General features: G+C 38.6%; 1 protein-coding gene across 39 annotated transcripts in view; it reads right to left on the bottom strand.

Moving 5' to 3' along the window:
- ST7L (suppression of tumorigenicity 7 like) overlaps positions 1–26,818 on the bottom strand; it is a 96,054-nt gene that overhangs the window by 60,493 nt on the left and 8,743 nt on the right. For 17 of the 39 annotated variants that reach the window (XR_010112799.1, XM_034933665.3, XM_063606362.1 and 14 more), the window contains 5 exons: positions 17,909–17,989; positions 17,225–17,279; positions 14,374–14,489; positions 7,945–8,023; positions 386–540 (listed from right to left, as the gene is read on the bottom strand). Coding sequence is in view for 38 of the 39 variants with exons in the window: in XM_034933665.3 (XP_034789556.2) it covers positions 386–540; positions 7,945–8,023; positions 14,374–14,489; positions 17,225–17,279; positions 17,909–17,989 (486 nt within the window). In the remaining variant the exon portion in view is untranslated. Of the gene's footprint in view, positions 1–385; positions 541–7,944; positions 8,024–14,373; positions 14,490–17,224; positions 17,280–17,876; positions 17,990–19,107; positions 19,476–26,818 lie in introns of those variants that run through there. The other 22 variants (XM_008963036.6, XM_014346669.4, XM_055102743.2 and 19 more) reach the window with 6 other exon arrangements.

The following is a 26,818-nucleotide window of genomic DNA, read 5'->3' as shown; positions in this document are numbered from 1 at the left end:
ACCTCTACTGTTGCTTAGAGTAAGGATGAGGATAAAGATAACAGCTGCTTATCATCACTAGAAGGCTCTCCTGAATGCTGAAAGTTTTTGAGTTATGTTTTTACAATGACCAGCCCAATTCTCACATGAAATAAATTACTGTTAAGTCTCAGAGCAGCACATCTTCTCTCAATAACCTGAGCAGATCTATTCCCTTCCACAAGCATTCTCTGGCTAATTCACATTTCTGTCTTGCTGGCTTGTAGGTATTGTGAATAGATTAGTTATTTCCAGTGAAAATTAACTAACCTGTAAGTATTAAGTTTTTTATTATTGTTGTTTGTGTTAAGACACAAGCAAATTACAGATGCTAAAAGACAGTAATAACCAGTTCAAACTTGCTTACTCAGTTGAGCTTCATGCTGAGGACTTTGGTGCTGGCACTGCTGTGACTGCCTATAAATTGTTTCTCCTGCCTTGAGTGCCTGTTTAAATAACCTTTCAGCATCTACAATAGTTGTTGCTTCTTCCTCAGCCAGTAGAACATATGCAGTGGCACAGCTATGAAGAAAGCAAGAAGGCAATTTTAAATAAAATGATAAAGCAAGTGTTTTCTCTTGGTTATGTCCCTTTGCTCTATGTCATATTTCCTTACCCACACTTTTTCCATCTTTAGAAAAAAAAAAACCTTCGTTCAATATTTTACCTTAATAGGGGCACATTGGTATATTCTTTATGTCTGATTCCACAATTCTTCCACTTTCTTATCTTTCCCTTCTCTTTATTTTGTTTTTAAAAAAAAAAACAAAATTTTAAAACTTCTATCTCATTCTCTGACCCATTGTCCTGTGTTTTCTTTTTGTGAAAGGGGGGAGAAAAGAAGATTTATAAAGAATTATCTGAATTGTATACCCTCTACTGGTCATACCTGCTTTTTTTTTTGAGATGGAATTTTGCTTTTGTCACCCAGGCTGGAGTGCAATGGCCCAATCTTGGCTCACTGAAACCTGGGCCTCCTGGGTTCAAGCAATTCTCCTGCCTCAGCCTCCCGAGTAGCTGGGATTACAGGCGTGCAGCACCACGCCCGGCTAATTTTTGTATTTTTAGTAGAGATGGGGTTTCAACATGTTGGCTAGGCTGGTCTAGAACTCCTGATCTCAGGTGATCCACCTGCCTCAGCTTTCCAAAGTGCTGGGATTACAGGCGTGAGCCACCATGCCCGGTTGATCATACCTGCTTTTAGTCGCTATATAATTTATGACATCCATTTCATGGGGCAGGTATGGGGAGGGTGAAGATTGGGAAGATAGTCCCTTGGCCAACTAGGCACCTTTAACATCTGACTCAGAAACATATTCCAGGACTAAACATTTTCCCCAAATCTGAGTACTCCCCTCTGCATGCTGTCCCATCCACACATGGACTTATCCACAATATTATGCAGTATAACTTCCCTTGTTCTGAATTCAGGTCCTTCCTCCTACACTCCTATTCTCATTCCTCAAAACTATGCTTATGCCAAGTTTTCTTTTCTTCACCCCACTAAAACACAGAGGCTTTTCTTTGTATCTTTTAAGTCAACACCTGGCTAATAAACTAATGCTTGTTTTGGGGCCACAAAGAGAAACAAAATGTTGTTATTCCATTCCCAGAAATAACAAATCCATCTCTTCTACAGACAATATCCTAGTTGTGATTATCTAAGACAGCACTGTCCAGTATTCTAGGCATTAGCCACATGTGGTTATTGAGCACTTGAAATGTGATGCGTCTGAATTGAGATGTGATGCAAGTGTAAAAATGCACAACAAATTTTGAAGACTTAGAAGAATGTAAAGTTCCTCATTAACAGATTTTAGAAAAGTACTGACTATATGTTAAAATAGTTTAATATTATGGGCCGGGCGCAGTGGCTCATGCCTGTAATCCCAGCACTTTGGGAGGCCGAGGCGGGCGGATCACGAGGTCAGGAGATCGAGACCACGGTGAAACCCTGTCTCTACTAAAAAAAAATACAAAAAATTAGCTGGGTGTGGTGGCGGGTGCCTGTAGTCCTAGCTACTTGAGAGGCTGAGGCAGGAGAATGGCATGAACCTGGGAGACGGAGTTTGCAGTGAGCCAAGATTGCGCCACTGCACTCCAGCCTGGGTGACAGAGTGAGACTCTGTCTCAAAAAAAAAAAAAATTAATATTTTGAATATAGCTAAATAAAACATTATTCAGATTAATTTCACCTATTTCTTTTTACTTTTTAAATGTGGCTACTAGAAAATTTAAAGTTACATATGTGGCTTGCATTATATTTCTAATAATTAGTGCTTATCTCAGCAAGAGGAGAGAAATTATTGATAAACGTACAAGACCAAGCATTAAACAAAAGTGATGGCAGGTAGCTATCGTTAAGTGGGGACAAAAACGTTCTTCAGTTATAGAAAATGCAAATCATACCATTTCATCATCCTTCAAATAAGAAGACCCTATAGTACATAACAATTTCACTAATCAACAAAGATTTCTCCATTACATTACACTAGATCCCTGTGAAGCATTAGGTACACTGCTGCTTTAAACACTGGCCTTCCTGCCCAGGCACAGTGGCTCATGGCTATAATCCCAGCACTTTGGGAGGCCAAGGCAGGAGGATCACTTGAGGCCAGTAGTTCGAGACTAGCCTGGGCAACACAACGAGACCCTCTCTCTATAAAAAAAAAAAATAAAGATTTAAAATTTAGCTGGGTGTGGTTGTGTGCACCTGTAGTCCTAGTTACTTTGGAGGCTGAGGCAAGAGGATTGCTTAAGGCCAGGAGTTTGAGGTTACAATGAAGCTATCATCCTACCACTGCACTCCAGCCTGGGCAACAGAGCAAGACCCTGTCTCTAAACAAAAACAAAAATCAAAAACACTAGGCTTCCTGACTGCCATTCCAAAAACCGACTGAAATGTTTTAAAATAACCATAATAAAAACAGTTTTTAAAAGACCTAGATGGGTATAAATCAAAATATAAGCATAATTATATGCTTATATTTTGAATGTATATAATTTTAATGACTGTATGGATATACGGTGAAAAGATTTTTTCCCCCTTAAAGTTTTCTTGGATTTGTTCAAAAGTATTTTATATGGATATTAATTCAGGAAATTCATTATGTGAATATCTAATTAATCTTACTTTGAAGAATGTTGGTTTTTTACATTGAGGTAAAATTCAAATAACAAGGTTCACAGTTTAAAGCATTTTGAAGTATACAATTCAATAATTTTTAATATATTCACAGAGTTGTGCAACCATCGCCACAATGTAATTCCAGGACATTTTCATCATCCCCACAAGAAACCCCATACCTATTAAGTAGTCACTCCCCCATCTCCCTTGCCTCCTCAATCCCTGGCAATCCCAAATCTATTTCTGCCTCTTGACAATGTCCTCTGATGCATAAAATATTTTAATTTTGATAAAGTCCATTTACCTGATTTTTCTTTTGCTGCTTGTACTTTTGGTGTTATAATTTATGAGACCACTGCTAAATTCAAGGTGATGATGATTTGTCCCTATGCTTTCTTCTAAGAGTTCTGTAGTTTTAACTCTTCCATTTAGGTCCTTGATTGATTTTTAAATTAATTGGGATATATGGTATGAGGTAAGGGACCACCTTTATGCTTTTATGTATGTGGCTATTCAGTTCTTCCACCATCATTGTTGAAAAGACTATTCTTTCCTCCACTGAATGGTTTTGACGCCCTTGTCAAAAATCATGGCCAGGCGTGGTGGCTCACACCTGTAATCTCAGCACTTTGGGAGGCTGAGGTGGGTGGATCACCTGATGTCAGGAGTTCAAGACCAGCCTGGTCAACATGGTGAAACCTTGTCTCTACTCTAAAAATACAAAATTAGCCGGGTATGGTGGCACGTGCCTGTATTCCCAGCTACTTGGGAGGCTGAGGCAGAAGAATCACTTGAACCCAGGAGGTGGAGGTTGCAGTGAGCCGAGATTGTGCCATTGCACTCCAGCCTGGGCAAAAAGAGTGAAACTCTGTCTCAGAACAAAACAAAACAAAACCATCAACTGACCATAGATAATATGGGTTTATTTCTGGAATCTCAATTTGAATCCGTTGATCTAGGTGTCTATCCTTATAATTTAACTACTGTAGCTTTGCAGTAAGTTTTTAAATTGGGTAGTGTGAGTCTTCTAATTTTGTGCTTCTATTTCAAGATTGTTTTGGTATTCAGGGTCTCTTGCAGTTCTGTATGAATTATAGGATCGCCTTGTCCATTTCTGCAGAAATGATAATTAAAATTTTTATAGGGATTGCACTGAATCCATAGATCAATTTAGGGAGTACTGACATTCTAACAATAATGTCTCCCAATCCATGAACATGGGATGTCTTTTGATTTATTTATTTAACTTATGCTTTATAGTTTTCAGCATCCAAGTCTTGCACCTCCTTGATTAAATTTATTCCTAAGTATTTAAATCTTTCTGATGCTTTTGTAAATGGAATTGTTTTCTTAATTTCCTTTTCAGGTTGTTCATTGCTAGGATATAGACATACAACTGATTTTCATATGTTGATTTTGTTTCTCACAATTTTGTAAACTTTCATTAGCTCTAATAGTTTCTTTGTGGATTAAGACTTTCTACAAATAAGATCATGCCATCTGTGAACGGAGATAGTTTTATTTCTTCCTTTCCAATTTAGATGCCATGTAAAATTTTTCTTGACTAAACTGCACTGACTAGAACCTCCAGTACACCATGTAACACAGAAGTACAAGTGCAGACATCCTGCCTTTTTTCTGATGGTGGAGGGAAACCTTTCAATCTTTCATCAGTAAGTACGTATTTAGCTGTAGATTTTTCAGACGTTCTTGAGGAAGTTTCCTTCCATTCCTAGTTTTTTAATGTTTTCATCATAAAATGGTGTTAGATTTTGTCAGATCTTTTTCTTCATCAACTGAGATGGTCATGTAGTTCTTGTCTTTTGGTCTACTAATGTGGAGTATTACATTAATTGATTTCCATATATTTATCATGATGGGGAATTCTGTCAAATGTTTTTTCTACATCAGTTGAGATAATCATGTGGTTTCTTTCTTCATTCTATTAATGTAGTGTACTACATTGACTGATTTTCGTATGTTGAACCATTCTTGCATCCATGAATAAATGCCACTTGGTCAGGGTGTATAACATTTTTAATATGCTGCTGTATTTGGAGTGCTCTTTTGTTTTCAGCTATTATTTCTTCAAGTATTCTTTCTGCCCTTTTCTCTCTCTTCTTTGGGACTCCTATAATGCATACATTGATATGCCTGATAGCATCCTACAGTTCTCTCAGACTCTGGTCATATTTCTTTACTCCTTAATTTTTTCCTGCTTCTTGAATTGGGTAATCTCAATTGACTTAAATGAAACTCACTGGTTCTTGCTTCTGTCTGCTCAAATCTGCTTGCTGCTGAACCCCTATGGTAAATTTTTCATTTTAGTTATGCTTTTCAATTCTGGAATTTCTATTTAGTTCCTTTTAATTATTTCTTCCTCTTTACTGATATTCTGTAATGGTGAGATATCATTATCATGGGTTCCTTTACTTCCTTCATCATATTTAAAATAGTCGATTTAAACTTTGTGTCTATTAAGTCCAAAGTCTAGGCTTCACAGGGGCAGTTTCTATTAATTTCTTTTCTTTTTATTTATTTTTTGAGACAGGGTCTCTTTATGTTACCTAGGCTGGTCTCAAACTCCTGAGCTCAAGTGATCCTTCTGCCTTGGCCTCCCAAAGTGCTGGGACTACAGGTATAAGCTACCACACCCAACCTGATTTCTTTTCTTTCCTATGTATGGGACATGTTTTCTTGTTTCTTTGCATGCCTTGTAATTTTTTGTTGAAAACTGGAAATTTTAAAATTATATTCTGGCAACTCTAGAGATATAATTTTCTCTACTCCCTAGGATTTGTTGTTGCTGCTTTTGCAGTTGTTTGTTTAGTGACTTTTCTGAACCAATTTTATAAAATCTATATTATCTGTCATGTGTGACCAGTGATGTGTGTGCTATTTTAGCCTCGTGGTCAGTTGGTGATTTGATAGAGGTTTCCTTAAACACCTGGGAACAAAACCAAACAAAACACAAAAAGCAAAAGTATTTGCAGATGGGCTCTGTGTGGGTGCTAGGGCACACCTTCAACATTCAGCCAAACAGTTTACAACTCTGCCTTAGCCTTCTCCTCCTACTTGTACAGAACATGAAGGTTAGGCAGACTTGAGAGCTTAGGACTTTCTCAAGTCTTTTCTGAGCATATGCCCAGCTCTGGCTGTGTGTGGGGCCTTGATTCCCAGAAACATGTGGGAGCTTTTTAGAGCCTTTATTCCTCAAAGTATCTAATTCCCGAGACTTTGCTCACAAGCTTTCTGGTTTGTCTATTGTTTGTCCTTCCTGTTATCCCTTGCCCCAGGCAGCAGCAGCTAATGCATTTGCCTTTAAATGTTTTTAACAAATGACCCAGAGTGTAGTTATGTCAGTTCTGGGAGAGTTTTGAAATTGAAAACTCTCTTCTTTCAGTAAGCTGAAATAAAGCAAGCCCTTTGAGCTAGTCCTTCAGAGAGCCAACAGACAGGTCAAAACAAACGACCACAGTTCTTTGAAAATAAGGTCCATTCCACTTCCTCTGGTACTAGAAACCTATACCTGGAATGTATTCTGTTGTCTTCAAGACTGCCACTGAGCTAGGGAGTGAGGGATGGGGCCAGGATAAATAAAGCACTACAAAGCTTTCTTAAGAGAGATTTAGGTGTTTTTCCCCTTGATTAAGCATTCACTAGGTTACTGTAAACTTTTCATTAGTTTCCAGAGTTTTAATAAAGTTGATCCTGCCAGTTTCTGCCAGTTTATTATTTTGGCATTCTTTACTCTGCCATTTTTGCTCCACCATGGGAAGGTCTTCTTAATAAGGATAGCGTATATACTTGGGGGAGAAGGTTCAGGGAACAACTCTAAATTTACATTATTCAGGAAGCATTCCTTGATAAACCCCAACTGGAACCATATTTTCACTCTCGGTATTTATTTAGTCTGCATTAGATTAGTATTTATTGATCTGTTCCTTGTAAATAGTAAGTTGCCTTGTGATTTTACATTTTGCCTTTTCAAAATATAAAGTTCAAACAAAGAACTATAAAAAAATGCTGCTAACATGGAAAAAAATAAACTTGACAGAGCTATGTTTTACTTATTTTTAATCCCCTTCTCATGCCTTCAAGTCCATTAGCAACTAAAGTACTCACGATTGAATGCTTTAAGTGAATGGTTTAAATGAAAAAATTAAAACAGGTGCATAAATAGATTTGTATTTTAGTACCCTTTTTTTTTTTTTTTTTTTTTTGAGACAGAGTCTCGCTCTGTCGCCCAGGCTGGAGTGCAGTGGCATGATCTTGGCTCACTGCAAACTCCACCTCCCGGGTTCATGCCATTCTCCTGCCTCAGCCTCCTGAGTAGCTGGGACTACAGGCGCTCGCCCCCACGCCCGGCTAATTTTTTGTATTGTTTAGTAGAGACGGGGTTTTACCGTGTTAGCCAGGGTGGTCTCGATCTCCTGACCTCATGATCCGCCTGCCTCGGCCTCCCAAAGTGCTGGGATTACAGGTGTGAGCCACCGCACCCGGCCTAGTATGTTAGTACCCTTTTAACTATAAAGTATTATCACCATTCTCCATGAGCATTCTCCATTTTGAAAAGTATTTCTAGCATAATTTCTATTCAAAAGCATATATAGATTTACAATTTCAGAAGCAAAATACAGATGTTGGCAAACACTGAAAATTTTATTAAATATCTATAACATGCAAAAGGGAAATGACTAATGACTCCAAGTGTCTTAGGAACAGACAAAGGAGACATAAAAATCATTTGCCTTGGTTTCCTTCAAAATAAATTTATTTTCCATATATTTCAAACTTACTCATTGTTTAATTCTAAAGCTTGATAGGCTGCTTTGATTCGAGCTGGAGGATTTCTTTCCCTCCAAGCCTTCTGCATAACTGTAGAAAAAAATTCCATAAAATAGATGAGATGGTAAACAAATAATCTGCAAAATTATGAAGAATAAGGTAGTGGAGTAAACAAAGCTTTAAATAATATATTCTTAAACATACAAAACAAGAAACTAGGTTATTAGTTCACATTATCTATTATGAGAAATTTACATTAAATTTGTAAGCTTCACATAAAATAAAAATATATTCTTTCTCTGATTTATTTTAACAATATACAGGTTACCTAAACAAGTTAATTATATCATTATTATGTATGAACATTTATATATCTAAATGCTTAACATTGAGTTTAAGTGACATCACATTATAATCAATATGAAATATTACAGTTCTACTTTTATCATTCTGAAAAGGTTTTATGGAACTGCTAAAAATAAAAATATACAAAAACTTAAAAACAAAGTCTTTGTCTAATGAATGATTCACTCTACGAAGAATGTACGGGCTTGCGTTTTGTGTAAAAGGGCAAAAAAAAAAAAGGAACTAATTTAGAATATAGTACCTCTAGAAAATGTCAGCCTCTATCAGGATTCAACAAAGGCCTGAGTTAGGATTTCTTTGGAATATTAATTTTGCTACCAATTTACTGTACCAAAATGAAGACTTCACAGTAAGTAAAGTTTTCTTTAATTAAATAAACAAATAAAGTAGACTCAGAAGACAAACTGGCCCATTTCAAGTTTGATAAGAAAAATAGAGAACCTATGAGTGTTGCTTTTGGAACAAAACCTGCAACTGTCCAGGAAGAATAATGTGAAAAATGTTTGAATTTTCCTTTGGAAACAAAATATTAGTCTTGGCTTAGAAAAGGAGTCAATATATTCCACTTGTGTAACAAAAATACATTTCTCATATCAAACATGTCACCAGCTAGCTGCCACCTAACGCTTCCTGAACTTGACAAACTGATGAAAGTCAGCACCCATCTAATACTGGCCAGGTAAAGAACATCATTCTGCTGCAACACTAAATATTACATTAAAATAATGCATAATACTAGACTTGTAATTTTTGATGATAGGCTGTCTTCTATGAGTTATATGATATTTACAGGTCAAATTTTAACACTGAATCTTTATTAACATTTTAAATTGTTATTTGGTACTCTAGTATATTAAATACATACCTTAATTTATCTAACAAATTCCCTTTTGATGGACAATTAAGTCATACTAAGTTTTTTGCTAATACAAAACATTGTGATAACAATCTTTCAGTATGTGTTTTCATATCTAATTAAATATTTCCTTTCTAGAAGTAGAACAGCTGACTAAAATATGTATATTATAAGATTCTGGATATGTAACAAGTTTGGGGAGTTAGGAGAAAAAAAAAGACTCCAGATATACACCCCCCAAATTCCACAATAAGACTGTATTAATTTATACTTTTTCAGGCAGTGTAACACAGTATAATCAGTCTTTGCTAATTTAACACCTTAACACAGTATTATCAATCTTTGCTAATTCAACATCTGAAACTTATTTTCATTTGTGTTTTTTTAAATTTCTAGTGAGGTCATCTAATTCACCTTTAAATATTTTATCTTATTCTTTTGTTTTCAAATGCTCTACCTAGCCTTTCAAGAGTATTCTTCACAACCAAAGCAGTCCTAAGCCTAAGCGGAAAGGAGAAATAAAGTTGATGGGGGAAAAATGTATATATTTTTTTCTAAAATAAGGCTTAGGAGTAATTTAAAACAAAATGCTGATTTGGTATTCAATTGTCCTCTTTAAGGGCTCTTAATATGCTGAATATAATTAAAACAAGCAATTAGCAATTCACTCAAATTATCTATTTTTCAAGTTAAATAACATTCTAATATGCTAACAAGCACAAAACAGATCAGCAGTTATCATAAGGTCAGGGGTCATAAATATGTAAATGCCTACAAATGCCAGGCATTAAACATAAATGAGTGAACTGAAAGCACATTCACTCTCAAAGGGAGAGCCACAACTCAGTTCCATCTTATTACTGCCAAGTGTAAATTCAAGTTCAATTTTGCCCTATTTTTCAAACTTCAAAAGGCATAAATTCATATTTTAATGTAAAATCTCCTGATTTTTAAATGCTGAAGAAAAAAATCCAAAAAACAATGGTGGGCCCTTCTGGATAAGTTTGTTCTCTGCCCTAGATAAATTAATAGAATAAGAACAAAATCTAATTTAGTTATTACTGATGACAGTAAGTCAAGAGAAATTTGCCACATCACAAAAATACACATTTGTATTTCTGAAAATAAAACTACTGATATAAATCATGACCTTTATGTGAGGGTCTGAAAAGATCAATATGGAATCAACAGTCCATTTCTGAAGATCATTCACAGATACACTCTGTCCTCCTTGAGTTCAACCTTTAGCTGGGGTTAGACACACCTCTAGAGAAGTACATAAAACTTTGCAAGGACCGAAATGGAATACATGGTTTTAAAAAAATCAGCTTCTAAAGCTTCAACTTTATCACTCTTTCCTATAACTGATCTACCAAAGAATGTTTCTCTGGTTTCTCTATCCTACCTAACCACAATTCCTATACCTGCTCACTGCAAAGATATGTTCCTTTCTCTTATTTTACAGAAAAAAAAAAAAAAAAAAGGGCTTACTTCTTACTCATCCTGAATCTTACAAGATGTACTGCCCTATAGTGTAAAAATCTCCAGGTGCCAAAGGGACAATTCAAAGTTTGGGTTGGCGGCAACCATGTTTAATCAAGACATCCTATAATAGTATTGCTGCCTTTTATTTATTAAACAGTGAAGCTTGGCATTGGAAAGAAAGTATTCTGGCCCTGTATTCAAGTATATTACAGAATGAAGAAGGGAATGATAACAATTTTTAACAGTTCTATTAGCACCCCTCCCTACTTACTATCAAAGAATGGATTGCTCCTAGGGGAAGGTCCCCTCACATCAAGGCAAAGCAGGCATTAGCAAGGAGTAATAAAGGTAGTGAAGCCTAATTTCGGCCAAGTGGTAAGTTCTAGGCAAAGTTCCAAGACACAGCTATCTTTCTATCTTAGAATCTGAATTCAGAAGACAGATGGTTGTCATGGGGAGGCATGTTAATATGTTTATTTAAATTGAAAAATGAAGTCAGACTGCTCTGTCAGAAAGTAAATATGATTTCGTTGATAGAACTGACAATGAGAACTCACCCAGTCAATTAGATTATATACAGAACCTTCCACAAAGTTTAAAGAGCTAAATATGTAGCTCTAAGGATTTGACAGAAATATAATTAAAGCATGTCATAACACTTAGAACCTTACAGTCAAATGCAATTTAAATTTTTAAAAATTACATTAGAATGTTTTATTGTGGAAAAGGATGGAAGTGTGATACCAGACTCTACAGCATGAAATAATGATAATAAAATTATATAGGAATGCAAAACAGATATGTGTTCAAGAAGAAAAAAGACAACATTTACTACTGTTAAAGGGCGTTTGGTAATCTGGGCATGGTGGCTCACGACTGTAATCCTAGCACTTTGGAAGACCAACGGGGGGGCGGATCACCTGAGGTTGGGAGTTCGAGACCATCCTGACCAACATGGAGAAACCCTGTCTCTACTAAAAATACAAAATTAGCCGGGCATGGTGGTGCATGCCTGTAATCCCAGCTACTCAGGAGGCTGAGGCAGGAGAATTGCTTGAACCCAGGAGGTGGAGGTTGTGGTGAGCCGAGATTGCACCATTGCACTCCAGCCTGGGCAACAAAAGCAAAACTTGGTCTCAAAAAAAAAAAAAAAAAAAAAGAGCATTTGTTTACGTATTGTTTTGCTTGCTTGGTTGTTTTTTTAGATATAGGGTCTTTGTCCTTCAGGCTGCAGTGCAGCAGCGCCATCGTAGCTCACTGCAGCCCCAACCTTCTAGGCTCAAGAGATCCACCCACCTCAGCCTCTCAAGTAGCTGGGACTACAGGCATGTACCACCACATCTGATGAATTTTAAACTTTTTTTGTAGGGATGGGGTCTTACTGTGTTGCCCAGGCTGACAAACTCCTAGACTCATGGGATGCTCCTACCTTGGCCTCTCAAAGTGCTGGGATTACAGGCATAAGCCACTGTCCTTGGCCTATTTATGTATTTTTCAATGGATTGTAGTGGGTATTAAATCATTTGATTTCATAACACAGATTGAAATATAGGGTATACTATTATTTTTAAATGTCTGTATTTTGCAATATGTCAAAAATTACATTCTCTATGATTATTTAACCTTATGATGTCAACTTAAAAATGTGTGAAGGGACATATTCTTTTTCAAAATTCTTTTGGGAGATATTCAAATAAAAATGTTTTAATACCACAACTTCAGTAGATAGCCATGATTGCTATTTTAAAAGCCTGCTGACGTTTGCAATTCAGTGTCACTCTGTGAGAGGGGCTGTGAGAGAAAGGGTGGTGAGACCTAACTTCCAGAGTCACTCAACCCTTAAAGTTAACATACAGTACTGATACTGTACTGCTGTTATTTCCCCAACACCTATCCTTTTGCCATTAATATAAACATTAAGCATATAAACATAAATCTATTTTTTTTACTCCTTTATTGCAATTAAACCATTTTATGTAATCATACCAAAGATTCATGGGTTTCCTATCATCCACTCTTAACCTATTTAATCTAGCAAAGATAAATCACTATGAACTCATTTTAATGCAGGAAACTGGCTATTTTTCAGATCCGGCAGTGATTTTGTGGTGGGTAGAAGCAGTAATAGTGTAGTGGTTAACAGCCAGTCTTGAGTTTGAAACATGGTTTTATCAATATTAGCTGTGTGACTCAAGGCATATTACTTGATCCCCCTTTGCTTTGGTTTCTTTATTGTTAAAATGGGGCTGATAATACCACCTATCTCATCAAGTGACTGGGAAGATTAAATTTCTATAAATTGCTCAGAACAGTGCCTGGCACATAGTAAGCCTAGACAAGTATTAGCTATTATTAGTGAAATTGCTTAAGACATCTGTGACATCTAGGCCATTCATTCATTCATACTTTTTTTTTTTTGAGATGCAGTCTCACTCTGTCGCCTAGGCTAGAGTGCAATGGCCCAATCTCAGCTCACGGCAAACTCCACCTCCGGGATTCAAGTGATTCTCCCACCTCAGCCTCCCGAGTAGCTGGGATTACAGGCACCCACCATCATGCCCAGCTAATTTTTATATTTTTGTAGAGACGGGGTTTTACCATGTTGACCAGGCTGGTCTCGAACTCCTGACCTCAGGTGATCCATCCACCTCGGCCTCCCAAAGTGCTGGGATTACAGGCGTGAGCCACCGCACCCAACCCATTCATACTTTCCTCAAAGAATAAATATTAATATTTACATTATGCCAGGCAATGTGCTGGATAATAGAGATTCAAAGATGAAGAGAATATAGTCCCTGCTGTCCAAAAGTTTATACCCTAGTAGCAAAGACAAACATGAAAGCAATATAATAACATTAACAAATAAATGTCTGTGGCTGAATAAATTAACTAAAGTTACTTCATAGAGGTTTAGACTAAGTAGTATAGAACTGCAGAAAACAAAATGTTTAATTCTATGACAAGGAATCCCAGAGAGGGCTTTCTAGAAAATGTGACTTTCAATTTGGATAATGAAGGATAAAAAGTAACTCATCAGATAGATAAGGAGGGTGAGTGCATTCAAAGTAGAAGAAAAATTGTGATAAAGATCCCAGACCAGGGCACAGTGGCTCATGCCTATAATCCTAATGCTTTGTAATGAGTTTGAGGTTACTTGGAGCTATGATTGCACCGCTGCACTCCAGCCTGGACAACAGAGTGAAATCAATCAATCAATCAGCCCTGTCTTTAAACCATAAAATTAAGAGTCTCAATACTCTCTTCTATAGATAAGCACTTAGAGAAAACTAAACACAGAAATTTCTATGATCTTCTACCACTTTATATGTATCTCTAACTCACGACTAAAACAAAATAGACTCCAGTTTTCTGTACATGCCATTCTCCAATGTTTATACATTGACCTGTTCTTCTATTTTATGTATAATTGCAGGTGTTCATTTCCCAGACAGAAATGGGGTACACTGTTTTCTGGAAAAGTAGTTGCTGTATTTGATCTGAAAGGTTTTTGAAGTAGTAAAAGAAATATGAAATATTTTAAATTCTTTATAAGGAAAAGCAGTGTATCAACCTAGCTTATAGTCATAATTTAATCTGAGTTTGTTATCAATAATATAAACAACTCCAAGCCAAACAACTAAATAACTCTGTATATTATAATAAATAACTCTAAAGAACTTTTAAGATGATCTTCATGATCACTGTTTATACTATGAACAGATATGATACATACCTGTGTCTGAAGGACGTAAAAAATCTGTGTCACAGGTGAAAAAGGTCTGATGGTCCTGAGCTGACAGGTTCATGTCATAGTATGTAAGTGGCTCTTTACCAGTCACCCAAGTGTATCTTTACCAAAACACAACAAAATATTTAAATTGAACATGAGAGAGCATCTATCTGCTATAACAGACACTACTTAAATTCAAAAATGTACTGCTACACATTTGGATGTTTTAAAATCTTACAATCAGTAAAACAAAAGATAACCTCACAAACTACTTAAAGTATGATAATAAAACATCAAAGACCAAATAGAAAAATAATATTCAATAAACAACTGCTTTTGAAAATTGAATTGGGCCGGGTGCCGTGGCTCATGCCTGTAATCTCAGCACTTTGGGAGGCTGAGGCTGGTGAATGACTTGAGACCTGCAGTTTGAGACCAGCCTGGGCAACATAGTGAGCCAGTGAGCCCTGTCTTTACCAGAAAAAAAAAAAAAAATTCAGCCAGGTGCAGTGGCTTGCACCTGTAATCCCAGCTACTGGGGAGGCTGAAGCTGAAGGATCACTTGAGCCCAAGAGCTCAAGACCAGCTTGAGCAATATAGCGAGATCTTATCTCTATTTTTTAACTAAAAAAAAAAAAGACTCAGTAAAACGAAAATTAAGGATTGGGAATTGAGACACAAAATGAAGCCTGGAATGGAGCTAACATATGAAATGTATACCCAAAAGTTATACTTTAACATTAAGAGAAAATAATCATTCAAAAGAAGCATAAGGATTCCTGATACTAATAAATTTATCCTAGGCCAGGCACAGTGGCTCACGCACGCCTTAATCCTTGGCACTTTGGGAGGCTGAGGCAGGAGGATCACTTGGGGTTTGAGGAGTTTGAGACTAGCCTGGCCAATATGGTAAAACCCTGTCTCTCCTAAAAATACAAAAATTAGCCGCATGTGGTAGCGGCCACCTGTGATCCCAGCTACTTGGGAGGCTGAGGCAGGAGAATCACTTGAACCCAGGAGGAGGAGATTGCAGTGAACCAAGATCATACCACTGCACTCCAGCCTGGGTGACAGAGAGAGACTCAGCCTCAAAAAAAAAAAAAAAAAAAAACAAAACAAAACAACAACAACAAAAATATATATATATGTGGATGTGTGTGTATACACACACACACACACACACACACACACACACACTTCTTTTCAAGATCTTCAGGAAATGGATACTGCATAATACAACAAATAGCCTCAAACTTTGATTAAACACAGTAAGAGATACAAGGACCTGTTTCTTACAGGTATCCCTTAACACAGGCTAATGGCATCTTTCATAAAAGCCTAGCTTTCACTTCACAGAATGTCACTATCTTACACTATCATGTCTTTAAGCATAGGAGTTATTGCTTAGTCATTTTTGTATCTCCATCATTTTGCACAGTGCCTGTACATAGTACAAACATAATGTTTCTTATTCAATAAGTTAAATAACATGCCCCATTCTACTTCTGGGTAAAACGCAGCACTCCTCAAAATAAAAGTAAAGTATCTTTGCTCATAAGTTTCAAAAGATGTTTTCTCATTTAGAGTTAAAAACCAGAAGAGAAATGGACACAGTAGTGAAACTAGGAAGCGGCAATATGAATTCAATATATAGTCCCTCTACTGTTGCACAATTTACATTCAGAGTGATCCTAATCTGATTTCTAATGCAGAGAGATTTCTAATGCATCCTCAAATTTTGAAATTTAGCACTCATGCACAGGAATATGCTGACACTGGTAATTTTTTCTTAATGTCACAAATTCTTTGAAAAAGGCTTTTTATAAACCAGGGGCCTAATACATACTTAAATGTATACAATGTATACTTATACGTATCACAAATACTTATATGTATTATAAACCAGGGGCCTAATATATACTTATACGTATCACAAACATATAGTTTGATGTAATGTTTCTTATGATTATCAAATTAAACACAGGCTATGTGTGGTGGCTCATGCTTGTAATTCCAGTGATTTGGAATGCCAAGGCAGGAGTATTACTTGGGCCCAGAAGTTTGGGACCAACCTTGGCAACATAGCAAGACCCCTGTCTACCAAAAATTTTTTTTTTGAGATGGAGTTTTGCTCTTGTCGCCTGGGCTGGAGTGCAATGGCGTCATCTCAGCTCACTGCAACCGTTGCCTCCTGGGTTCAAGTGATTCTCCTGCCTCAGCCTCCCAAGTAGCTGGGATTACAGGTGTCTTCCTCCACGTCCAGCTAATTTTTGTTTTAGTAGAGACGGGGTTTCACCATGTTGGCCAGGCTGGTCTTGAACTCCTGACCTCAAGTGATCCGCCCACCTTGGCCTCCCAAAGTGCTGGGATTACAGGCATGAGCCACTGCACCCAGCCTCTACCAAAAATTTAAAAAAATTAGCTGGATGTGGTCTCTGCCTATGGAGTAGCGATTCTTTTATTCCTTTCCTTTCTTAATAAACTGGCTTTCACTTAAAAAAAAAAAATTAGCTGGATGTGGTGGCATGTGCCTATAGTCCCAGCTACATGGGAGGCTGAGGCAGGAGAATTGCTTGAGCCCAGGAGCTCAAGGCTGCAGCTAGCTATGATCGTGCTACTGCACTCCAGCCTGAGTGACAGGGCAAGACTCTATCTCTAAAAAATTTTAGTTAAAAAAAAAAAGTAAACACAGTGAAGATGCTGCCAAATAAACTGTGGACTAATCATTTTACTTTATCATAGACCAGTATCTTCTACTAGAAGAGCTGCGATATATTTATAAAGACAAATGATTTTGTAAATACCTTTACTCTAAAACCAATGCCCTACTTATACTGAAAGCAAAATGTAATACCTCCTATATTCTGCTCCTCTGAAAAGATTTAGAGGGTTTCTCCATACCTTACATTCTGAAAAACAAGGGAGAAAAAGGGGGAAAAAGAGACACTTTAAAATCTTCATTTAACCAATATCTATTGTCTACCCACTGTAGGCTAATCACAGTGCTAGCCACAGATGGTACAAAGATGAATAAAGCATGCTTTCAAAAAACAGAATTAAATCTAGTCATTTCCTTATTTCTGTCTCCATAGTATTTGGTTCATAATTCAGTTATAGCACTTACCATATTACAATGTGATTATCTGCTTGGTTTTGTTTCCCCTTTAAAATATGAAGTTTTAAAACTTCGCTCATTTTTCTATTCCTAGAACCAAGCACAGCATCTAGAACTGACTTGCTTAACTGAATTAAATATAGTATGAGAGTAGTCATGTAAATGGCCTGAACTCTGTAATAACAGACATGTTTTGTTCTTTTTGTTTTGAGACAGAGTCTCGCTCTGTCACCCAGGCTGGAGTACAGTGGCGCAATCTCAGCTCACTGCAAGCTCCATCTCCCGGGTTCACGCCATTCTCCAGCCTCAGCCTCCCGAGTAGCTGAGACGACAGGCGCCTGCCACCACACCCGGCTAATTTTTTGTATTTTTAGTAGAGACAGGGTTTCACCATGTTAGTCAGGATGGTCTCAATCTCCTGACCTCGTGATCCGCCTGCCTTGGCCTCCCAAAATGCTGGGATTACAGGTGTGAGCCACCGCGCCTGGCCAGACACGTTTTGTTCTAAGAGAAAAAAAAAAAGAAGTGATTAAATTTGTTCTGGGAAAATCAGGGAAGGCTTTAGAAAGGTGGTGATATTTGAACTGACGTTGAATCACTGTAAAAAATGAGAGTAAGCTTGCAAAATGACGAACATCTGCAGCAGAGGAAGTGTCATAAAACCATACAGCATGGTTAGGCTACAGTACAGGGTAAGGAGTGTGAGGGAGAAGTGTAAATGGGGTTAGAAAATAGACTGGAAGAGGCCGGGCATGGTAGCTCACGTCTGTAATCCCAGCACTTTGGGAGGCCAAGGTGGGCAGATCACCTAAGGTCAGTAGTTCAAGACCAGCCTAGCCAACATAATAAAACTCCATCTCTACTAAAAATACAAAATTAGCTTGGGCATGGTGGTGCGTGCCTGTAATCCCAGGTACTCAGGAGGCTGAGAGTGAGACAGAAGAATTGCTTAAACCTGGGAGGCGGAGGTTGCAGTGGATGGAGATCGCACCATTGCATTCCAGCCTGGGTGACAAGAGCAAAACTCCATCTCAAAAAAAAAAAAAAAAAGAAAAGAAAAGAAAATAGACTGTAAGAAATTGATGAAGGACCGTTATGTACTATAGTAAAGAGTTTAGATATTATCCTTGGTCATCAAAGGTTTATAAGCAGAAAAATACCAAATATCAAATCTTTGTTTAGATCAGCAGTTCTCAAAGTATGATTCATGGAACTGCAAAGTAACAATTCTTCAAAATAAATTCTAAGACATTATTTGCCTTTTTAAATGTGTTTACTTGAACTCAGTTGCATGACCCTGAGAGTAAGGGTGTCCTTAAATTTTGTACATCAGGCACCTGCCTCACTTGTCTTACTCGTCCTACAAAATTGAACGGGTGATGAAAAGTCAATGATGGGTAAAACTGCTAGTACATTAGCATGAGTCAAGACAATGACAACAAACTGTACTAGAAGTCATTGGATTCTTCACTTCCACATCCTTACAGTAAAAATAAGGCAAATTTCTTTTAAACATTATAGCAGGTATGATGGTTGTCTCTAGTAAAGCAATTGTTTGTGAGAATTGGCCCCTTTTGTAATGAAACACCACTTTTACTTGAAAGAGCCACACACAAACTTACGGTTATTTAGATGGGTACCTGGCAGATATTTTCTTTCTTTTTTTTTTTTTTTTTGAGACGGAGTCTCTCTCTGTCGCCCAGGCTGGAGTGCAGTGGCGCGATCTCCGTTCACTGCAAGCTCCGCCTCCCAGGTTCATGCCATTCTCCTGCCTCAGCCTCCTGAGTAGCTGGGACTACAGGTGCACCCACCACCACGCCCGGCTAATTTTTTTGTATTTTTAGTAGAGATGGGGTTTCGCCATCTTAGCCAGGATGGTCTTGATCTGCTGACCTCGTGATCCACCCGTCTCGGCCTCCCAAACTGCTGGGATTATAGGCAGCCACCACGCCCGGCCCCTGGCAGATATTTTCTTAAAAATGAACTGAGTCTGTCAAGAAAAAGGAAGAAAATGAAAGTATTTGCTGCCAGTGATAAAAATTGAGCTTTCAAGTACATACTGAAATTTTTTAAAATGTATGTCTGCTACTGTGAGCCTGGCAAATTTCACAATAAAGACTTTTCTGTGAGAATGGTAATGATATTAACAAATGAGTTTTTTCGTATTATGCAATAAGATGGATCATGATATGGATATGATATGCATAACTCAGTGAACAAGTATTTTCCAAACAACCAATGTATGATATAAAATTATGCATCGGTAAAAGATCCATTCAAAACGTTAAGATATACCAATAGATTTTCACATAAGAGAGCATGCAAAGTTCACATTTTACACTGCAACTAAACTTTCAGAAGAGTACTCATAGAAAGTTTTAGTGTAGTATCAAAAAAAGGTATCCACAATTTTCTGAGAAGATTATTAAAATACTCCTCCCCTTTCCAATTACACATCTGTGTGAAGCCAGGTTTTCTTCATACACTTCAATCAAACACCATTTCACAACAGACAATGGAGAATAAGCTGTCTTCTATTAACTGAACTTTTTCTTGTTGTGGGAAATACATTTTTCACAATGTGTGTATAGCTCAGGTTGCCATAACAAAATACCATTGACTGTGTGGCTTAACAGAAATTTATTTTCTCACAATTCTAGAGGCTAGAAGTCTGAGATCAAGGTACCTGCAGGGTACCAGCACAGCTGAGTTCTGGTGAAACTGAGTTCTTGCTGTGTTCTCACAAGGAAGAGAGAGCTCTGGTATCTCTTATTATTATTATAAGGCCTTCCTGTCTTATCAGGTTTCCACTCTATTTTATCTTAATTACCACCTGAAGCCCTATTTTCAATAGTCATATGGGGAATTAGGGGTTCAAAATATGAATTTTGGGGAACACAATTCAGTCTACAGCATTCTGGCCCTGGCCCCCCAAAATTCATGTCTTTCATATATAATACATTAATTCGGCTGGGCACAGTGGCTCACGCCTGTAATCCCAGCACTTTGGGAGGCCAAAGTGGGCAGATCACTTGAGGTCATGAGTTTGAGACCAGCCTAGTCAACACAGTGAAATCCTGTCTCTACTAAAAATACAAAAAATTAGCTAGGTATGGTGGCGCATGCTTGTAATCTCAGCTACCTGGGAGGCTGAGGCACAAGAATTGCTTGAACTTGGAAGGCGGAGGTTGCAGTGAGCCGAAATGGTGCCACTATACTTTAGCCTAGGCAACAGAGCGAGACTTCATCACAAAATAAATAAATAAAAATACAACAATTCTCCCCTAAAAGTCTTAACTCATTCCAGCATCAATTCTAAAATCTAAAGGCCAAAGTTTCATCTAAATATTATCTGAATCAGACATAGGAGAGGCTCAAGGTACAATTCATTCTTAGACTCAGTTCCTCTCCAGAAGTGAACCTATGGAACCAGACAAGTTATGTGCTCCCAATATATAGTATGATGGTGGGCAGACATAGGATAGACATCCCCATTCTCAAATGAAAAAAATCAAAAGGAAGGAAAGGGTAATGGTTACCAAGTCCAAAACCTAGCAAGGCAAATTCCATTACATCTTAAAGCTTGAATGCCAGGCACAATGGCACATGCCTGTAATCCCAGCTACTCAGGAGGCTGAGGCAGGAGGATCACTTGAGCCCAGGAGTTCAAGACCCCAGCCTGGGCAACATAGTGAGGCCTTGTCTCTCTTAAAAAAAAAAAAAAAAAAGACTGGGTGTGGTGGCTCATGCCTGTAATCCTAGCACTTTGGGAGGCCAAGGCGGGTGGATCACCTGAGGTCAGGCGTTCAAGATCAGCCTGGCCAACATGGTGAAACCCCATCTCTACTAAAATACAAAAAAAATAGCTGGGCATGGTGGTGCATGCCTGTAATCCCAGCTACTCGGGAGGCTGAGGCAGGAGAATCATTTGAACCCAGGAGGCAGAGGTTGCAGTGAGCAGAGATCACGCCATTGCATTCCAGCCTGGGCAGCAAGAGTGAAACTCCAGCTCCAAAAAAAAAAAAAAAAAAAAAGGTCCGGGCACGGTAGCTCACACCTATAATCCCAGCACTTTGGGAGACCAAGGCGGGTGGATCAAGAGATGAGAAGTTCAAGACCAGCCTGGCCAAGATGATGAAACCCCATCTCTACTAAAAACTACAAAAAAATTAGCTGGGTGCAGTGGCAGGTGCCCATAATCCCAGCTACTCGGGAGGCTGAGGCAGGAGAATCACCTGAACCCAGGCAGCAGAGGTTGCAGTGAGCCGAGATTGCGCTCCTGCACTCCAGCCTGGGCGACAGAGTGAGACTCCGTCTCAACAACAACAAAAAGAGGCCAAGTGTGGTGGCTCATGCCTGTAATCCCAGCACTTTGGGAGGCCAAGACAGGCAGATCACCTGAGGTTGGGAGTTCCAGACCAGCCTGACCAACGTGGAGAAAACCTGTCTCTACTAAAAATACAAAATTAGCCAGGCGTGGTGGCGCATGCCTGTAATCCCAGCTACTCGGGAGGCTGAGGCAGGACAATCACTTGAACCCAGGAGGCAGAGGTTTCAGTGAGTTGAGATCGTGCCACTGCACTCCAGCCTGGGCAACAGAGCAAGACTCTGTCTCAAAAAAAAAAAGAGAAAAAGCTTGAGAATTCTTTTTGGCTTGATACTCTGCCCTCCAGGCCTACTGGGGTGGCAGTGTCACCCCCATATCTCTGTGGTACAGCCCCACCCATGCAGTTCTCTGTGAGGGTGGCCTGGCCCCAGAAACTGGAAAGGCAGCCTCACCCTTTGAAACCAAGGAGGAAACAGCCTTGCCCTCTGGGTCTGTATTGGGAGCAGCAGTCCTGGATTTGGTCATTCTTCCTTTTCTTTGAAGTCAGTACATGTTGACAATTGAACAGCTCTATGGTCTGGTCCTGTAGAATCCAAAAAGTCTAACAGCCTTCCTTGATTCTGTCCCACCTTCCCTGTCCCTTTTAGTTCAAACTGGTAGTGTGTTTGCTCGTGTAAACTCAATTCTGTTCCTGGCTTCTACTAAGATGACTAAGTGCATGAAGTGCACACGTGATATCAAATAGTTGTTCAACCACATCCCTACTATTGTCTTCAGAGCAAGTTTTCTCATGTATTTTATAAAATGGATAGGCTGAGAATTTCCAAATCTTCAAGTTGTGGTTCCTTTTTGCTTAACAAGGGCTTCTCCTATTCATCTCTTTCCTTTCACATTTCACTATAAGCAGTCAGAAGAAACCAAGTTGTGCCACTTTGCTTAGAAATCTCCTCAGCTAAATATCCAATGTCATTGCTCTCAAGTTCTACTCTCCCCAAAATGCTAGAATACAGTTCAGCCAGTTCTTTTCCACTTTATACAAGGACCACCTTTCCTCCAGTTCCCAACCACATGTTCCTCATTTCCACTTGAGACCTCACCAAACTGTCCTTATCCATATTTCAAGTGTGTACCTCAAAACTCTTCCAGCCTCAACTCATTACCCAGCTCCAAAGCTGTTTCCACATATTTAGGTGTTTGTTACAGTGGCACCCCACTTCTTCGTAACAAAATCTGAGTTAGTCAGCTCAGGTTGCCATAACAAAGTATCACATGCTGAGTGGCTTAACAACAGAAATTTATTTTCTCACAATCTGAAGGTTGGAAGTCCAAGATCAAGGTACTAGAATGGTTGGGCTCTGGTGAGGGCTCTCCTCCTGGCCTTCAGAGAGCAGTCTTCTCACTGTGTCTTTGCATGGCAGAGAGACAGCAATCCCTCTCTTCTTCTTACAAAGCCATCAATACTATCAGATTAGGATCCCCTCATTTAACCTTGATTATCTCCTAAAAACCCTAGCTCCTAATACAGTTACATTAGAGGTTAGAGTTTCAACATGTGAATTTTGGGGGATACATTTCAGTCTACAACATGTTAACACGTAATGGATTTAATACTATTAAAAATATTTTTAAATTTCCTGCTTTAATTTCTAATATGATAAATATTGATGGATATAATCCACATTTAAACAAAGGCTCTTTGAGGTCCTGGATAATTTTTTAAGAATGTAAAGGATTTCTTAGTCTAAAAAGTTTGAGAACCACTTTTTTTTTTACCTAGTAAGGAGAGAGTATGTACTAGAAGGGGAAGTGTAAGAGGAAGGGAAACCACTTAGGATACTATAGCAATAGCCAAGGGAAGAGATGTTTAAGGGCCTAGATATGGGGCTATGAATGTTGAAAGAAAAGAAGACAGAATGGGCCAGGCCTGGTGGCTCATGCCTGTAATCCCAGCACTTTGGGAGGCCGAGGTGGATGAATAATCTGAGGTCAGGGGTTTGAGACCAGTCTGGCCAACATGGCGAAAACCCATCTCTACTAAAAATACAAAAATTACTCTGGCATGGTGGCAGGTGCTTGTAATCCCAGCTACTCGGGAGGCTGGGGCAGGAGAATCGCTTGAACCCGGGAGGTGGAGGTTGCAGTGAGCCAAGATCACGACATTGCACTCCAGCCTGGGCAACAAGAGTGAAATTCCATCTAAGAAAAATAAAAAAGAAGGCAGAATGGAGTCAAGATGATTTTTAAGGGGGAATACAATTTGGGGTTGATTGGAGAAAACAGGGGAAATATAAATGATATAAACTAAAAAAAAACCCAAAGATTGCTAAAATGGAATTGGACGCCATTAGAAGATTTTAGAATTATAGAGGAAGAACTATGGAAGAAGACAATTAGTTTCATTTTGGATGGAGTTCAGGGTGGTTAGGGCCATTAAAGGTGGAAAATTCTAGCAAAGAGTTAGAAATGTAGGTCTAGAGTTTAAAAGAGAACTTGGGGGTAAAAATTTAAAATTGGTTCCCCCCAGCATATATGTCTGTGGTAGCTAATATTATTGAATAAGATGAAGTTATCCAGGGAGAAAAAAATTGAACAAAAGCATGCTTTAATTCACTTAAAAAAATTTTTTGTCCCCCTTGGAGAGAGGGTCTTGCTCTGTCACCCAGGCTGGAGTGCAGTGGCACACTCATAGCTCACTGCAGCCTCAAACTCCTGGGCTCAAGTGATCCTCCTGCCTCAGCCTCCCAAGTAGCTGGAACTACAGGTGCGTATTACTGTGCCCAACTGATTTTATTTTTTGTAGAGATGGGGGTCTTGCTATGTTGCCCAGGCTGGTCTCAAACTCCTTGTCTCAAGTGATCCCCTTACCTCAGCCTCCTAAAGCACTAGAATTATAGGTTTGGGCCACTGTGCCCAGCTTTTAACTCAATTTGAGATCCAATTCAAGTATTTCCTCTGTGAAATATTTTGCGGCCCTCCCTCCAAGAATAACTGACCACTCTTTCTTTTCTGTCACCATAGTATCTTATATAAGACACCATGTATCTTTATAGAGTATCATATATAAGATACTCTATAAAAGCAGTTAACCATACTCTTTTACTGTCAATTTATTTATATCTGTATCCTCTGCCAAGATGAAATGTTCTTAAGGTTATCTTCACTCTCATTATTAATGGCATACTCAGTCTTAGAATGGAAAATAAAATCACATCATGTGCTATTGTTATAATTATTTATATATTGAACACTGAGCTTCATGAGGACAGATCTGTATCGTATTCATCTTAATATGCCTTACTCTTAGGGGTTCTGTAATTATTTTATGAAAAAGAAAGAAGAGGAAAGGAAATGACCATTATTCCTTCTTGTACTCTTGAATGGCTGCCAACCCCACCCCACTATTCCTAGTCGGGCTTCAGGACTCCACTTAAATGGTGCTTCCTCAGGGACTTTGACCAAATCTAAAAAGTGCCACCAGTTGCATTCAGGCAGTATTTTTCTACTAAACTATCATAACTCTAGTGGTTAAGCTATTGAACAAACGAGGCATTTGGAATATTATGGAATTAACTCATTTGTATTATTACCATATGGTTATTACCTATCCCAGTGAAAGGAACAATAATCCAAAATATTCATTTTGGCCCAGGAGCAATGGCTCACACCTGTAATTCCAACATTCTGGGAGACTGAGGTGGGAGGATCACTTGAGCCCAGGAGTTTGAGACCAGCCTGGGCAACATAGTGAGACCTCATCTCTATTAAAATAATAATAATAATAATTGTATTTGGCTTTGTAAATTTTCCTTTCCTAATTATATATCATTAAAAATATTTGCTTTCTAGCTGGCCAGGCTCAGCGGCTCACGCCTGTAATCCTAGCACTTTGGGAAGCCGAGGCAGACAGATCACCTGAGGTCGGGAGTTCAAGACCAGCCTGGCCAACATGGTGAAACCCATCTCTACTAAAAATACAAAAATTAGCTGGGTGCAGTGGTACATGCCTGTTATTTCAGCTACTTGGGAGGCTGAGGAAGGAGAATCGCTTGAACCCAGGAGGCAGAGGTCGCAGTGAGCTGAGATCGCACCACTGCACTCTAGCCTGGACTACAGAGACTTCGTCTCAAAAAAAAAAAAAATGCTGGGTATGGTGGCTTACCCATACCCAGCACTTTAGGAGGCCAAGCACTTTAGGTAATCCCAGCACTTTAGGAGGCCAAGGTGGGCAGATCATGAGGTCAAGAGATTGAGACCATCCTGGCCAATATGGTGAAACCCCATCTCTACTAAAAATACAAAATATTAGCCAGGCATGGTGGTGCATGCCTGTAGTCCCAGGTACTCGGGAGGCTGAGGCAGGAGAATCATTTGAACTTGGGAAGGAGAGGTTGCAGTGAGCTGAGATCGCACCACTGCACTCCAGCCTGGCAACAGACAAGATTCTGTCTCTAACTAAATAAATAAATAAATTTGCGATTACTCGACACAAATAGAGGAACAGTCTACAATAAAAGTATGACAATGGAATATCCATCCATGAAGAGCTGAGACTTTGATGCCTTTTTAAGTATACTGAAAAAAATTTTTTTTCCTACTTTTCTCTCTTGGCAGAGATGGCTGTTTCTGTTCTCTCCTTTATTAGTCATAAGATTCCCTGATTTGCTGGGCGTATATATATATATACTGAGAAAATGATGAAAATTTCTAGCCTTCCTTATAGCTAGTAATGGCCATATGAAACAGACCTGACCAGTAGGAAGTAAGGTGAAATAGTATGTAACATTTCTGAGAATAGTCCTTGGCTTCTGTGGGGTGGAGTAGAGGGAAGTAGTGACCTTACCCTGGATTTCTTTCCTTCCTACTGATTGGAATGTGGATATGATGGCTGAAGCAAGAGCAATAGTCTTACACGACAAAGTAAAAACTACATTTGGAGATGGCAGGCTAACAAAATAGAAGGGGTCTGGGTATCTGATGATTATTGTTTTCCATACTAGCCATGGACT

Source organism: Pan paniscus, chromosome 1 (assembly GCF_029289425.2).
Source record: "Pan paniscus chromosome 1, NHGRI_mPanPan1-v2.0_pri, whole genome shotgun sequence".
Classification (NCBI taxonomy): Eukaryota; Metazoa; Chordata; class Mammalia; order Primates; family Hominidae; genus Pan; species Pan paniscus.
Note: the sequence above shows the minus strand (reverse complement) of the source record. Positions and strands in the feature narration are given on the sequence as shown.